At 49.8% G+C, this 16,360-nt stretch overlaps 5 protein-coding genes across 5 annotated transcripts; 2 read left to right on the top strand and 3 right to left on the bottom strand.

Moving 5' to 3' along the window:
- Positions 1–2,379: 2,379 nt before the first annotated feature.
- On the top strand, positions 2,380–2,951 carry IAQ61_011309 (uncharacterized protein; the record flags this gene model as incomplete). The annotated part of the gene is made up of 2 exons (XM_003843809.1): positions 2,380–2,454; positions 2,511–2,951. The coding sequence occupies 2 exons, from the start codon at positions 2,380–2,382 to the stop codon at positions 2,949–2,951; spliced, it is 516 nt and encodes a 171-aa protein (XP_003843857.1).
- A 183-nt stretch (positions 2,952–3,134) lies between these two features.
- IAQ61_011308 (uncharacterized protein) lies at positions 3,135–5,600 on the bottom strand (the record flags this gene model as incomplete). Its single annotated transcript, XM_003843808.1, has 1 exon — positions 3,135–5,600. The coding sequence occupies one exon, from the start codon at positions 5,598–5,600 to the stop codon at positions 3,135–3,137; it is 2,466 nt and encodes an 821-aa protein (XP_003843856.1).
- Positions 5,601–7,339: 1,739 nt separating this feature from the next.
- On the bottom strand, positions 7,340–9,253 carry IAQ61_011307 (uncharacterized protein; the record flags this gene model as incomplete). Its single annotated transcript, XM_066099143.1, has 1 exon — positions 7,340–9,253. One exon carries the CDS (start codon positions 9,251–9,253, stop codon positions 7,340–7,342), a length of 1,914 nt encoding a protein of 637 aa, XP_065950662.1.
- A 526-nt stretch (positions 9,254–9,779) lies between these two features.
- On the top strand, positions 9,780–12,326 carry IAQ61_011306 (uncharacterized protein). The gene is made up of 2 exons (XM_003843806.2): positions 9,780–10,528; positions 10,586–12,326. The coding sequence occupies exons 1-2, from the start codon at positions 10,095–10,097 to the stop codon at positions 12,003–12,005; spliced, it is 1,854 nt and encodes a 617-aa protein (XP_003843854.2). The 5' UTR covers positions 9,780–10,094; the 3' UTR covers positions 12,006–12,326.
- A 662-nt stretch (positions 12,327–12,988) lies between these two features.
- PAB1_2 (Protein phosphatase PP2A regulatory subunit B) lies at positions 12,989–16,294 on the bottom strand. Its single transcript, XM_003843805.2, has 3 exons — positions 15,982–16,294; positions 13,741–15,860; positions 12,989–13,687 (listed from the first exon to the last, which is right to left on the bottom strand). Exons 2-3 carry the CDS (start codon positions 15,849–15,851, stop codon positions 13,555–13,557), a joined length of 2,244 nt encoding a protein of 747 aa, XP_003843853.2. The 5' UTR covers positions 15,852–15,860; positions 15,982–16,294; the 3' UTR covers positions 12,989–13,554.
- Between the last annotated feature and the right edge of the window lie 66 nt (positions 16,295–16,360).

Raw genomic sequence — 16,360 nt, 5'->3', positions numbered from 1 at the left:
CCTCCTATTAGTAGAAATATCATGACTTATTATTATGTTACATATGCGTATAGCGTAAAGCTAATCTTCTCTACCCCTTTTAGTCTTAGTTAGGTATTATAGCATATAATAGAAATACAACTACTTGTTATACTTAATTTAACCCCCTACTATAAGAGTAAACTACTACTTTAAACCTATTTACTAGTATAAACGTAGGCAGTTTACACCTATATAGTAAACCCCTAGGTCACTATTCTACTGTAAACAATTTTGTACCGTAGTGCAGGGGGATGAAGGTTCTCTACAGATAATGGTGTGAAAGGAGAAAAGAAATCCCCAGAGACCCGCAGCTCATAATCAACTTGTGATATGACCGCCAATTCTTTGGTTTTGGGGCGTGGTGTACATTCCCCTATAGAGGGTGTCATCTTCTTTTAGACGCCGTCCGATAGCGCATACCATAAGGTCGCGACTGCCAACGTATTGTAGACACTCACAACGTCTATCTTTATCCCTGATTGCGATACTATTGCTGCAAAAACTATTGAAGTCGTTATTCGAGTCCAAGAGCATTAATCTGTCTGTTGGACAATCTCACCACACTGCTGATTGTTCATGCCAGCCGCTCCATGCATATACGTGAAATTGTCTGGCGCCAACAATAAATTGTGCGGAATTTTACAAGAAGATAGATCAGCTGGATAATTCTGGTACTTATATATTTGGGGGAGGGGTCAATGGCTGGGAAGTAGGACGGGAATATTCTTCAATATCTGCATAAAGTTGAGAGCCATTGTGTCGACATACATCATCTGCGAAACCTTAGTCCAACCTTCTTTATTTTGGGTGGGATGGAGCGATGACGATAGCATTCCCGTATGTAGTTGACTAAGCAACCTGGTCGTCAATGTGTGCTTCGAAATTTCCAGTGCACTAATACATGCCTTGGAACTGTGTAAGCTAGTCAAAATTGATCTCGTCTGTTGTGTCTAAACCTAAACCAATCAATGTGTGCTGGTTTGAGGTTGCATGCTTTGATGTCAGTGTTGGAAGCGGTATGGTTTCGTGATTTGACATCAGTTGATGATCGCGTCCCAAGGTACATGATCCATGCGTACGTGCACATCGCAATGCGGCTCGTTTGGTCCCGAAATATGCAAGATAGGTTTGACAAGGGAAAAATGGCCTATGGGGTATTACTCATGGTTGATTCGATTCTATGCTCGCATTGAGCGCTTAGCAGAGATACACCATTGGCTACGCTCTACCGGTACTCGAGCTGCCAATGCGCCATACCATGCGGGGGCTTCTTTCACATGGGCATGATCATCTTTTTCCGATAGTGGCAAGGTCATCATTCTAGTCGATGCAACAGGATATTAAGAGCAGGTAGATTAGTACAGAATAAGGGATGATCATAAAGGATTCACATTGCCAGAGAACGCGCTTCCCATGTCGCACGTGGTAATGACTGATCTTCCAGAACTGGGAAAGTCGAAAGATCGAAGAATATTGTGATCTATACAACACCAAATTCCATCCAATTTATCACCAGAATATCGAAGCCTCCCGATGATATCTTCAAGTAGTATTTGAACAAGAAGCGTAACGCCGAATGCGTCACGTGCGTGATGTGGTTGAGGGAGTGGTTGATTGGCGCAAGGTACCGATCGTCGACAGCCAATCGCTTCTTCTCGAAATCAAGGACCAAAACGTCGCCAAGCGGGTTTATGCCGCTAGTCTTTCGTCGATTGGTTGGAAATCATTCTCTAATTCCCAAGAACTAGATTTCCTTCAGCAACGGGAATCTCTCGTACCAGTCGTCACCTTACAGTATCGCCTTGTAAGAAGCCTTTCCAGCGCTTGCAATGTGACGACTTCGTGTGACGAGAACACTTTAAGATGCTTCATCAACTGTTCTTCTGTGTGCCGTCCCGCAGTATTGCCTAACGCCTTGTGTTCCAGCTGCGTCGTTCTTTCAAGTTTCAGCTTGCCGAATTAGGTGCCCGTCTATCATGCTCTCCTTATTCTCTTCCAATGATTATTCAACTTCGCATGATCGCATCAACGTGCGTGCATGACCCTTGTGAGCAGCGAGGTGATAGTGGCTTCAAAGGCGGCTACCAGAGTAAAAGTCACCACGGTCTGAAGCGCTGTGGATGGATAGCGGAGATGAGCTGGAGTGGTGTTTTTCGGCGTGCTGTGTTTGCGTTCGGTCCATGTCGATGGATGGATAAATGCATCGGTGCCTCCCAAGTTTGAGGTCGCATAGCATCGAGTGCCCATAAGCGTGTCGCTCTTCCAAAGCCAAAAGCTCACTTAGTTGTGTGCGCACGCAGTCTTGCACTAGCTTCCGACTGGACCCAACCTCCATCAGGGATATCAATACTCTTCAACATGTACGGCCGCACTATCCTTCTTATGGCGTCATTGGCCCTGCCTCTGATCGCTGCTCCTCTGTCTGGTAATACGGTACGTCGCGTTGTGTTCTATTGTTCAAAAAACGGATATGCTTATACCAAGTATAGCACTCGCCGTCGGCAGATGTTATCAACGAAGGCGCCATACCTGCAATGTTAGGCGATAGAATAAAGAGGGATCCTCTTGTCGAAGCGTTACCTCTAGAAAGTCGATTGAGTGAAGTTGCAGGAAGCAAGCGCGACACTTCACTGGACCAGAACGCGAATAGTGGCGAAGACAATAACACCCATGAAACAGACGATGTAGACAACCTAGGCAATGTGAACAACATTGAGGTCCGATCCGAACCCACCGACAGTCTCGAAGATCGCAAATTGGCTGGTGAAAGCAGGCAAAAGAGCAGGAGGGCTTTCCTTCCGGTGGTCGGCCACGATGGCAACAGGGAAAAAGACCCAAAGAGCAAGAGAACACGACGTGCTCTGGGAGACAGCCATGGGGGCAAAGGAGATCAAGCTCCCCGGAGCGGCAAGCGGGGCGACAGTATGTAAGGCGGAGTTCCTGGGAGCTGCCTGAGGGACAAGAAAGGTAGAAGAAGCTGTTGACAGTGTGGCCCGTATACTATTCCCTTTGTAATTCCTTCTCTCATCTCTTCTATTTACTGCAGTCCCAGCCATGATGGAAAGCTTTGCCAATACTTCGATGTCAACATAGGAAAATTGTAAATTCATTTCTTATATCCATCCTGGAGGGGCTTGATTGACCTTGGGCTTTGGGGTGAAGGGAGAGAAGAGATTACCAGACACTCTCCAGCCCTGGTTGGGTTGCAGTTTGACTTTGAGTTCTTTCGCCTTAGCTCTTGGGGTGCCCGTGCTCGATGATCGAGTAATTTTCTGTTGCATCTCATCTGGTAATCCATATAGAAGAGTCGCGTACGCTGACGTTTTCCAGACACCTACGCGATCGCGCTCTAAGGCAGACTTGGTGACTGTAGCAGCCAAAAAGACTAAGGAGACTAGTAGCAACCCAATGGGAAGAGTCAGCCACTCCCAGCGTACTGAAACATAATTTTCCTTGTTGTAAGCCTTGCCGTGGGTCATCTGTTTGCTCGTGGATGACCGCATAACGTTGGTCATTGCAGTGGCTAGTCTTTCCATATGTTTAGTCACGTTCGATTTTGAAGATACCATCCAAGGATTGAACAGAAGTTCGCGGAAACGTGCGCCAGCCGGGTAGTTCCAGTATCTTAACGTAGGCGTTGCGATAGAATTTTCTGCAACGTAGTATGATGGGAAAAAGTCGTCGAATATGTTGGCCACGGTCGAAACCGTCATATTATCAACTGCGTATACTTCATCATACACCGTTTGATTTGAACGATAAAAGCTTGTAGCAGGAGGTTCGATCCTAACATGTTGGGTATATAAGAGTTCAGTGCCAATGCTCACGCCATGTTCGTCGGTGACATCGTAACTTTCCCATGGGAATGGGCCACTCGTGGTATTCTGCACTGTAGCAACAACCTCTTCACTGTAGTTTCCCCATTCATAGGAAGATTTGATGGTTTGGACACACCATGACAATACACACTCTTCGATACGTGGAGCTTTTCTCTGGTAGACGCTTTCTGTCCCATTGATTGCTGAGACGACCAAAAAGTCTAAGATTGGGTTTCGTATATTTGAAAATTTGATCGATCCTGTCCCATACAGAGCGTCCTTATTCAGAAATCCAGTGAGTGGGAGTGTCCGTACTAGCAATGCTTCGCCGAACCCGGACCCATTATCATTCTTAGAAACTGTGTACCCTGACATAAGCATTGGTGCATCGCTAGTGGCGTTGGCGAAATATCCGCACACTGTTCCATTCGGAATGGTATCATCCGAGATGACGTCGATTGTGGTCAAACTCCAGTCAATTTGTGTTTCCATGCATGCAAATGTGAGAAGCTCCGATACGTCAATGCTCGTACACTTGCTACAAACAGCAAGAGTCTCATATTCTGGCCAAGTACAATTGCTCGTGGGGCACGAAAGTGGTATATCAGGACGCGTGCCATTGCCGAAAAGAACGGGCTGAGTACCGTTACCGAACAAGAATTCGTTCACGATCGGCCTGAGTGCTTCATCTTGTGCGGTTGCTTCGCGACCAAATTGTATCGTACTGATGTATGTTGGCTGGTATTCCACGATTCTAGGGATTGCGCTAGAAGTGCTCTGCAAAGCCCATCGATCTGGAAAATCCACAACTTGCTGGAAGAACGGGTCAAGAGCCAAAGAACAAAGCATGATCATCGCTCCTAGTGCAGCAAGAGCGCGACCTTTCGTACGTATGAGGAGTAGAAGAGAGCCCCATGGTCCTCGAGAAGCATTGTCGAAAATCTCAAAGTCCCACATTTGCTTGGAGTGCTCCAAGAACCAGCTCCATTTTAGCTGGCCCAGTGCCTCCGACACAGGGAGTATCAAGGCAGCACCTGCCATCTTGGATAAGATTGAAATGTAAGCATTGAGGGTGAGGCCAGTCTTCTCCGCCCAAGTCCACTTGGCGAGCGGCTGGTCTTTCAAGTGGACGAGAACGCCTATGATAGCGGCCATGCAGACCAAGCTAACAACCCAGCTTATTACTTCAAGCAACCACCTCTTCAATATGTTACCGGAAGCACTATACCTCCACAGGGTCTCTTCGATTCGCTGGGCAAAGTTGAAGCCTGATTGTTCCTGCTCATTAATAGGAGGCGAGATCTCAATCGAAGGTGGCTTGGGAGGTCCATTAAAAATTCCAAGACCTGGGTGGACATCATGAATAGGTGTCTTCTCGTTGATTTGTGGTACCTGCAGTGTAGCCACAGTATCAAGACAAACCCTAGGTCTTTGGCTTGGGAAGAAGCGAAGTGTCGGCCGGAGGGATTGAGGCTGCTGGATTTCCGGAAGTGGTTCTGGGATCGGCCAGACTAGTGAGCGCTGACTGCAGGTTTCGATAGTTGTTGTTGGACTTGGATCAGCAGGGCTGACTGGTGGCGCATTGAAGTGTGCTGGGCTCAAATGCATCGGTCGCGTCGATGCGAGGATCTCTGGCGTCGTAGGTGTTGTTGGCGTTGTACCATATGACTTTGTAATAGGTCTTTGGTCAGCCGTGTCTAGGAAGATAGGTATGTCTGGATAGGCAGGCCATTGGCCAGGACTGCGGAATGGGCGCGACATGTTTGGCGTAGCACTCGGAGTGGTAATTGAAAAAGGCATGAGGGTATGAACAGCGATCAAGAAGAATTAGAACGGTGTACTCGATGGTAATAACAATGACTATGTCGAGGTACAACCGGCGTGCGAACAAAAAAGAATGAGACTGGACTGAAAGCTGCAAGTCGTCTCTATACTCTTACTATACTCATACTATTATTGTAGCGAGGTGCAGTATAAGCCTCCACGAATATTTTCCATGATTGGAGCAAGCGTGAAACATCAAACACTACTGCTACTGCGGCACGGGTGCCAACTCTGCCATCCGTTCTAGAAAGCGGATGCACTACCGAGCCCAACCCACCACTCACAACATAGCCTACGCGCAACATGCAATCTCCATCTCCAGGAAAAGATGGCCAAGAAAAGCGGCTGAGGAGCGTTTCCAGGACAGCTGCCTGCGGCGTAAGCGTCGGAAGCTATCAGCCCGGGGCGCTGCTGAGGGTGTAGCCGTACAGCGATGGGGGTTAACCGCTGGCCTGGTCGCATGGGGAGAGCCTAGTGTCTTCTGTTGCCGCCATGTTATGAAATAAATATGCGGTCGGGCTTAATAATAGTAGTTGGCCCCCATCATGAGGATAGGTATAATGCATCGATGTGGCACAGTTATACTGATGATAGGCGTTTCGAGCCTCATTCAGGACTGAAACGAACGCAGTGGCTTGGACGTTAGAGATCGATGTTGTTTATGCTGTAGGAGCGAATGAAAATTGATCTGGCAAGCCTTAGAGTTATCATCATAGTCCACATGGGAGTATTGATCATTGAAAATGATCGAGACATGGACGAATCCGACGTTTGGTGGGGTCTGATGGAGGGCGCACGCTAATTGGTGCCAGCGCGCTTAAGTGTAAATTTAGTCTTAGGCGCGTGGCCGTAGGCTTATTTGGGCGTAGCGTCTTCATTAGCCTATCATCGCCAACGGATAAATGCAGAACAGTTCGTCCCCAGACTTCAATCCTTGCACAAGCAGCATGTAAATTCTAGCACGTGCAATATCACACGCGCTGTAGGATTCCCATTCAGTAGAGTTCGCAAATGCAACTGAGTTCGCGGTTTCTTCGGATTCAACCATTCAACTCCTTTCCTGGCCAAACTCGAAGCAGGAACTTGGCTGCTGGCCTTGATACCTCTCTGGCTTACGGCGCAGTATGTCATTCGGTGATCAGCATGAGTTGACACGTGTCTGACAGTGGGGTATAGTAGTGCACGGCAGCCAACTATGATCGCGGCTAGCCAAACTGCCTTCCCAGATACTCGGGTTCTCCCACTGGCCCACTCAGTGCGGCTCTTGCTTTAGTTGCACGCCACCGGCTTGCCATTTGTGCGGCGGATTTTTAGACCCTTCCAATCCGTTGGGGACTTGTTTGCCATAGCCGCTGGTCCTTAATCGGTGTCATGGTCGCATGTGGAGGCCTACTGTTTATACGCTTCGTGGCTGGGATCGACTGACATGCGACGAGATGATCTTATGCTATGTTGGTTATTCTTCGGTTGTCCCATTCTGGTTCGCGGTCTCGCAGTTCATAGGATTAACCCCACAATCAAGCAGATGGTAATTGGCTACTTGTACAATGTTTGAAGGAGTTGTGCATGTAACGTCGATGTTGGATTTGGTGAGCACCATGCTGAAAAAATTTGTGCGAGGCTGGTAAAGCATTATTAGGGCATCTTGATTGCCCTCATCCTCATCCTCGCCCTCTTCATTGCCCCCTTCCTCTTCCTCGTCCTCTTCCACGTCCTCGATGCCTTGCTTGTCTATGTGGAACATCACCTCTAGGCCATCGATCACCCTCGTGACGAGGATCCTTCCAGCGCTCATCCAAACCTCTCAAGCTTTGTAAGTCTTTGTATTGACCCGCTGCAACCTCATGTTCTATATCGACTTGTACCAAGAGTTGCATACCTATGCATTCCTCACTGCCTTGCTCATACATGCCCAGGTTCAACACGTCATCTTGTCGACGGTATGGCAATGAGAGCATAGGATCCGGATGTTTGTTGTTCACGGAATGAAACGTTAAACTCTGGACTGCGCCTTCAAGTCCAGCATATACATTTTGTGACGTAGGCGAAGGTATAGATAAGCTATAGACAGACGAATTTTCCCGGCCTCTCCAGTATTCCGTTCGGTAAACGCGAGGCTTCGGTGGTGTCCGTGGATTGAGGAAAAGATTCCATCCGCCACTCAAGACGGTTGTATTGCTCTTAGTATCATCGACAACCTCATTAATAGCAAAGTCGCTTTTCCTCGGCTTCTTGGTGGGTTTCGATGGCATCTTAATAGTGTGATAAGCATGCGACCCTGATAATCGCAAGTCAAAGACCTTGATCATAGCATGCTTTGATACCCCTGCCACGATTCGCTCGAGACCGTGTGAAGCGAGTGAGTAGACCGAGCAATCGTTCGTTGGATCGAAGTACATGAGCTCAAAGTTGCAGGGTGAGCGCATGTCATGGAGCCTGATGATACCATCGGAGCCTCCAGATAAGAAAGTCTGGCCTGCTTTTGAGCCACCATACGCATCGTGTGGCAATGGCAGGGTCGGATACACACAGGTTTCGCGCAGGTTGGCCCTTGAGTTTGGGTGATCTAGATTGAATGTTCGTACTGGAGTAGGCCCGAACCCGTCAGGCGTAATCTCATAGACCTGAACTGGTTCGTGATATGGCCCCAGGCCAACGACCACCTTAGTATCGCAGAGGAAGTTACAGGACCATAGTCGTGAATTTTTAGCAACCTGAGTGCCTTCTGAAAGCGGTTGAATAGGCATATCGGAGCGCCTATCGTGATTCATAGCATATAACGACATGGAGAAATCTCCAAGCGTCGCAGCCATCATTGGTGACGTTGAAGAAGAGACGGCCACGGATGAAACAGCTCGACCATTTGTATCATAATGTTGCTGTACAGTCTCGGCTTGATCAGGGCTGACACTGAGTGCTGACAGAGCTCCTGAAGCAGTGCCATATACAATTGTCTCGTAAGCCAAGTCGCGTTGATGTGTCCGAAGTAACTTCAAACTAGTTATATCATCCCGGCCCTCAAGGCTCTCTGGAATTTTGTAACTGTACCAGGAATTCAGGTGGCCAAAATTGTCGTAGCCCCAATTCTGATCTGCACTTTCAGCCAGGTGGCCTTTTAATTGACGGATCTTGTCAATTCCTGAGCCGGCCTCCCGTATTCTTACGACAATTTGCGTTCCTGCAGACCAGGCCAGAACCTCTCTTCGCTCACGCCATCCTCCATACATCTCCTCGTAACTGTCAATGCAAGGCTGATACCCCATTGTCTGACCCCGAGGATCTCGCCATTGCACGGGCCGCCAATTGTTTAAACTTGTGACTTTGATTGATGGTTCCAAGTATTTCGTGAAGAGGCCTCTGCGATCCCAGTTGTGGTACAGCGTTGTGAGGCCATGGACGGAGGTTTGCGCGTCAGAATCCAGTCCATTAATGCCGAAACGACCTCTCAAAAATGCTTTCCACCCATCCAGCTTGACGAATTCTGATAAGCTGCGACTGGCTAGCGAAAGGTAAAGGAGATCTCTCGGTCGTTCCAGATGGCTAGCAATCAAGGAGAGAATCTCATTTGGCAACGCGCTCAGGGTTGCCATGCTGGTACAAGACTAGGGAATCGGTGCGGTGTCCTCCTGTATGTCAGCTTACTCTGTCTTGTTGTGAAAGACTCTGAATAATTGTTGGGGACGGCGGTGATATGAAGCTAGAAGTTTCATGACTGACCGAATATTAAGTGACTCTTCAACAATGACGACGACAGATTCTCGCTTGCTGGCGCGGCGCACCGACCACCTCACATACCGACATGATGATGGGGGGTCAGCGGTAGGAGTCATCGCTGACACTGGATCCCAGAAAGTCCAACTATGACTCCTGGATGCCCTGTCATGGACTTCAGAACACATCAGATTTGCGATGCTGTGGCTCGCCGTTCGAGAGCCTCGCAGAGTAACGGGGTTACCAGTTTGGTTTAGCCGCCGGCCCTCCCACATGGCAGCCTCGCTAATTTGTAGTCAGCCCCCACGCTCTGCCTAATTGGGACACGCTAAGAATGCACCCCAGCCCCAGCACCATCCGATACACGCGTACCTATCAGTTTCACCCCTTTCCCCAGTGTATCGAGTCAAGGTGATGCACAGTTGTCAACCTCCGCTCTATTAGGTTATGTACGACTGCGCCATAGTCCTCTCTTTTGTAGACAGTCCTGCTGCATCTTGAGGTATTGTCTTCCGGAAGGCAGCGGACATAGCGCAAGTAGAACCTTAGTTAATCCTAGCAAGGCACAACCATCCAGGCGTGAGCAGCTAAAAAGTCAGTCATCCCGCTCACCCCTCCCCACTCACTGGCTGCGTTGGGAGCCTTTGACTATCTCTTCCTCATGTTACTTGTCTGGCAACTCTGGGAGCGCAAACCACATCCACGACGCGCCACAGCGTAATGGAAAACACGAACGAGAAGAGAGTGCATGCACTCATCCGTGCCGTCGGAAACAACCGCGATCGCCTTCACATTGACGAGTTGCGCAAAATACATGACCGCTCCACGTGCAGCAATGAATCCTCCATCAACTTGATTGCGCAACTGACGGCGCTCAAATCAAATCTGGGGACCATTCAGGACTGGCTAAGATTTGCGATACACGACTTGCACCCGCAGTTACTTTCGGATCTCGATGTGCTTATGGTTTCTTGCGGATCGCTCGTGCGACATCTCGACACGTTGACTGAGCGCCTTGGCCGCTCGGACAACGATGCCACGGATTTTGCGGCTAGGCTCAAATACGCAGTTGGCTGTAAATCAATGGAACGACTGCGTGATGTTGCGCAACGCCAGAACGAGGCTGTGACTCTGCTGCTCGCAGCGTGCAAATGGTAAGATGATCGGCTGTCAGCGACACCCGTGGCGGAATGTTCTGACCTCCCCCCTAGTCACGCATCGGCGCAACGCAAGATTCTATTGCACAAAAGTCGCCAAATACGGAAAGAAGATGCTGCAAATCTCAAGACATTAGCGCGATCGACCAGATGGAATGGGACTTGCATCAGTTTTCTAACTCAGGTGTCTCGCATGATTCAGTGGTTCAGGTTTCTGTTCCACTTGAAGCTTGCGCGGCGCAACGAAATTGATTGCAATATGACCTCAAACGGCGAATGGTATGAGTTTGCTGCTGCAGCTAATCGATCTGATGCCATTGACCGCGCACTGCAAGAAGAAGCAACGACCATGCATCGAGAGACGAAATTAGTCATGGTAGGCGACTTCAACAGTGGCAAACAACTCGTCATGCACCAAATGAAAGTTCTGTTTGCCGAAGGATACTACTCTAGAGAGCAACGGGCAGAGTACTGCTTTGCCGTGCGGTCTACCGTACGTCTACTAATCCACTCGATAATCGACCTCTTAAAAGACACTGGCATCACTCTTCCCCAAGAACTAAACAAGCACTTTGCCGTTCTCCTCACCGAAGTCGAAGCCAGCGATATTTCTTACATTACTCCAGAAGCCGTCACTGCCATCTCCGCCATCTGGCTCTCCCCAGAATTCTCCTCCCTCTACATCCGCAACTTTGAAATCGACTTTCCCCAATACGCACCCTACTTCGCCCAAGAAGTACCCCGCATCGCACACCCAGACTACATACCTAGCGAAGCGGATATCATCCGGCTGAATCGCGATCTGGGCGGTATCAAAGAAGTACGCTTCCATTGGGACGAGCTCTCGGTCCACCTCTTCAACATCAACGGTCACATCCCCAACCAATTCCAAAAGCGCTGGTTCCACCAACTCGAAAACGCCACCTCCCTCGTCTACACCGTCGACGTCTCGCGCTACGACCGCCCCCACCTAGGCCAAGCATCTGCATCCCAACTCCTCTACGACTTTCAAACCTTTGAGTTCTGGGCTACATGTCCGAAATTCGCAAACTCCTCCATCATCCTGCTCCTCAACAACTTTTCCCGCTTTTGCGAGAAAATTCAACATTTGCCGCTTCAGACCTTCTTCCCGGATTTCAAACCGTCGGTAGCGGGCGTGGATTCAGAGACTGCGGCTAGAGAATATATACTCAAGCGCTTTAGAGATCTGAATCGTAACCGGCTATCTATCTACAGCTTCTGGGTCGACCTAGATATGAGTGATAATCAGCACTTATACGCTGCACTCAAGAAGACATTACAGCATATACAGCAGCGCAATGCGCGGAGCGAGGTGTGGAGCGAGAGTAGTAGTGGTGGCGGGAGCTCGGGGAACCTGCTGTCGAAGACGCTGAGCAGACCACTGTCGGGAAAGAGACATGGCGTGAAAAGTTCGAGGTCGTTGAGTACGGTGTTGAGTGAGGAGACGCGGTGAAGTGTTTGTTGTAATGTAATGGGCGGGTGGTGTTGATTTAGCATGGCTTCGGCCAGTTTGGGTATTTTGTTCGGGTCGTCAGGGAACCGGGTGATTCCTGTTCTGGCGTTTTCGGAGAGGGATTCAAGTGATACCAAGGGATGCATGGAAAGGAAACAGAGAAGTTTGGGGTTCTTACAGGGCTAGTGCTAGAATTTGTGGAAAGACTCAAGCATGAGATCTGACATGAATACACTACAGCTTTAGAAGACAAGTCCCCCTCCCCTGCATGCGTCTGCCGTCCTTGCTCAAGCGGGATTTGCTAGTTGTCCTCGCCACAATAGACTGATTATCGTCCCCCTTAACTATAAGGTACGTTATCAATATCCTATAACGTTAATATATTATTATATTCTCTACATATATTCTAATATCGTTAGTAGTATTTTTTGGTACCCTTAAATTGTATATATTACGTTGTATTATACTTTGTGATAGTTATACATAACTTAAGAATATGTAATTTATAATAGCTAACTATAACTCTAAATAATATATATAATATTTATTCACCAAGTGTTAGGTTTAATAGTAGTTATAGTATTAGGGTAGTAATTACGTGAACATGGGCATAGCGCGCGTAGCCTTGGTGTTGCAATTTTAATACCACGTTAATATCCACCATCTATATCCCCACAAATGGGGCAGTCTGGAAGTGTTTACTTCTGCCCTATTCCCTGCGCGCGACAATTGGAAATGAATCAAAGCTAGCGCATTCGAAACTTTGCAGAGTTGAGGAAATAAAGATGATGTTTAAGCAAGCTGTGGTTATCAAGCTCACGCCGCCTCGATGAACAGATTGTGGCGCGAGCTGTGAATTACCCGCCAGCGATGTCAGCTATGCCGCTGGTGGTTGCCATTGGCCCAACGTCACCGTCGGTCGATACACTCAAGTCTCGTGATGCTGCAACAACTGGCAAATGTTCCTAGACAGTCACATGGGGTGCATATTAGAATGTAGGTAGATGTATTACGAGTATGTGCTACATCGTAAGATCTTACTTTCCGCTGTGAGCTATCCAGTGTGACCAGATACATTCGCCGCCGTAATATATATATCCACTACATCCACCATACTTGGCCATCATTATCCATTTCTCAGCGATGCACTGAGTCATAAGCCAGCCACTGTTCAGGCCGCTTGGAGGTATAAAACTCTGCGCGCGAAATCAACCACGTGTCCACCCATATCCATGTCGTTGTCATCTATGGTGAAAGAAAAAGAAACAAGGAAAGGGGTAGTATGGAAGACATAACCAATCCGAGAGACCGAGATGGTGTGACAGCCAACGTCCAGTGAAGGGGTCAGCTGTTCGAAAGCTAAGAGAAACCCGGAGATCGCATCGTAAACGTGAAGAACTTTTGTGCAATCCGTCATAAGCCGTCCGTCGTAAGAAAGAGCCGTAAACCATGCGCCATTCGCCATTGAAGATATCAGGAAAGCATGGGGAGTTGCTGCCGTTCACAAGTGACAGCGAATAAATCCGACATGACGCCCACTACAGACAATTTAAGCCTTCTCTTCTTTGGCCTCGTCCTTGGGGGCCTCCTTCTCAGTCTCACCCTCCTTGTTCTTGACGTATTCGTCGTAAACGCTCATGGCTTCTTCGACCTTGGCGCGAAGAGCGGCCTCGTCAGAAGTCCTTCGTCAAGTCAGCATGTGAAATTCGAGTTCGATAGGACTGGGAAAACTTACAGGTTGATCAACTCGCTGTTGTCCATCTCCAAGAGCATACCAGTGATCTTTCCGGCGAGCTCAGGCTGCATCTCGTGAATCTTGGGGTAGAGAGCTTCACCAAGCATTTGCTTTTGCTGACCGGGGGGAGCAGAGCTGAGAGCACCCATGTCAACACCGCCAGGACCACCAGCGCCACGCCCGCCTTGAGGGAAAGGCATAGGAGGCTGACCGCGGCCCTGTGGAGCTCCACGACCAGCACCTTGGGGAGGGAAGCCTCCTTGGCCACCGCGCATACCAGGAACACCAGCCATCTGACCTTGGGGCATACCGGGCATGGGAGCCATTGGGCCACCGCGGCCGCCGCGTCCACCCATAGCCTGCTGAGCAGCCTGAGCCAGCTGAAGGTACTGAGGGTTCATGTAAGGAGGGAATGCGCCAGGGGCCATGCCGGGTGGCATGTACATAGGAGGCATCTGCTGGGCATTGGGTCCACCACGACCGCCTTGCTGGCCAGGCATAGCGCCGGGGAAACCTGCACCTCGGCCGCCTTGCTGGCCGGGTATACCGGCGGGGAAGGGCATCTGGCCTCGACCACCGGGAGGGAACATCATAGGCTGTTGGCCAGGGGCAATGAACATCTGAGGAATACCACCGAACTGCTGCTGCTGTTGCTGTTGCATGCGAAGCTGGTTGCGGGCCTGAATAGTGGCCTCGAGTTGGTTCTTGCGGACATCCTTGCGTTGAGCGAGAGCAACATACAAAGGCTTTCCCTCGAGCATCTTCTGGTTCATCTCAGTGACGGCTTTGGTAGCCTCATCAGGGTTGCTAAAGCAAACAAAGCCGAAGCCCTTGCTCTTGCCGAGGATCTTCTTCTCGCCCTTGATGGTGACCTTATCACCAGCCTTGGTGTCCTCCTTCTTGTCATCAGTAGAGTCCTCCTTGGCCTCACCCTCCGTCTCCTTGGACTCCTCCTTGCCATCTTTCTCCTCTTCCTTCTTGTCAGAAGGCGAGTCGGAGCGGTCAGCAGGCATGGCATCACGCATGACCTTGGCGGATGTGATGGTACCAAACGGAGTGAACATGTCCCGAAGCTTCTCGTCATCGACATCATCGTTCAGGTTCTTGATGTAAAGGTTGACACCCTGGTACTTGGACTGCTTCTCAAGGCGGGCAGCCTCGTATTGCTTGCGAAGCTCCTCCTCACGCTCGTGCTTCTTCTGGGCACGACCGACATAGAGCTTCTGACCGTGGAACTCGGTGTCGTTGAGGGTCTCGACGGCGACAGAGGCGGCTTCGTGCTTGATGTAGTTAACAAAGCCAAAGCCACGGCTCTTGCCCTGGTCATCGCGGGCGATGGAGGCGGAAGTGATATCACCGTGCTTCTCAAAGAGATCACGGAACTCATCGTCGGTAACATCCAGGTCAATGTTCTTGACGTAGATGTTGGTGAAGTTGGCCTTCATTTCCTCGAACTTACTCATACGCTCCTTTTTGGGAATGTGGTGGCCGACAAAGACCTTCTTCTCATTCAACAGCATACCATTAACATGCTTGATGGCGTTGTTGGCAGCCTCGGCGGTCTCGTAGTGGACAAATCCGTAGCCCTTGGAGTTGCCGTGCTCGTCCTGAGCGACCTTGCAGCTGAGAATGTTGCCAAAGGCAGCGAAGGTGTCGTGGAGCGCCTTGTTGTCAATGGCATGGTCAAGGTTCTTGATAAAGACGTTACCTTGGCCAGTCTTGCGGAGAGCGGGGTCACGCTGCGACCACATGATGCGGCATGGCTTTCCCTTGATGACAGTGTAGTTCAGCTCCTCAAGGGCCTTTTCTCCATCCTCAGAGCTGTTGTAATTAACATACGCATAACCGAGCGAGCGACGGGTAACGGCGTCGCGGCAAACACGTATGGAAGCGACCTGGCCAATCGAAGAGAAGAGCTCGAAGAGCATGGCCTCGGTGACAGAGGGGTCTAGCTCGCCGACATAGAGCGAAGCAGAGTTCTGGTGGGCCTGTTGCGCAGTGGTGGGGGTGGGGGCCTCGCCCTGGGTAGCGCCGACGTTGGTGTCGATCTGGGTGCCGTTGGCGGGCGCGCTGTCCTGGACAGGCGAGGTAGAGTTGGCGACGTCAGACATGTTGTAAAACTGCGTCACAAACTGTCAACTAGCTGGTCGTGGGCGCAGGTGGTGTGGGGTCAGGGCAGGAGCAGCCGTGCCCTCACTTGTGCTCGCTTCGCACACAAAAAAAAAGAGTTTGAGGACTCACCTTCTACGTTTGACAACTTGAAGCAGGAGAAGATGCGGGGTAGCAAAGTGTTTGCAGAAGCCCAAAGAGCAGAAGCAGAGCAGAGCCGGCGCACAGCTTGTTTTTTTTTTCGCGAGGAGGGGTGTGGTGGCAGGTGGAGGGGGAGGACTGTCGGCGAACAAGCGACAGTGGATTGACGAGGATGTTTGGCGGAGGTCGTCAGACGGGGTTTTCTTTTGTTTTCTGGATTTTTTTGTTTCTTTTTCTGTTATGAACGGCTCGCAGGGAACCGTGGCTGAGAAAGCTGTCGGTGTGGTTGGGCGGTAAGACGGTTGCGGTTGGAGGAAGTGATGAGGTTGCTTTCTTAAGAATATTCTGTGCGGCACGTCTGTGCGGCCCG

Source organism: Plenodomus lingam, assembly GCF_022343315.1.
Source record: "Plenodomus lingam strain CAN1 chromosome Unknown scaffold_20, whole genome shotgun sequence".
NCBI lineage: Eukaryota > Fungi > Ascomycota > Dothideomycetes > Pleosporales > Leptosphaeriaceae > Plenodomus > Plenodomus lingam.
This window is presented reverse-complemented; position numbering and strand designations above follow the sequence as displayed.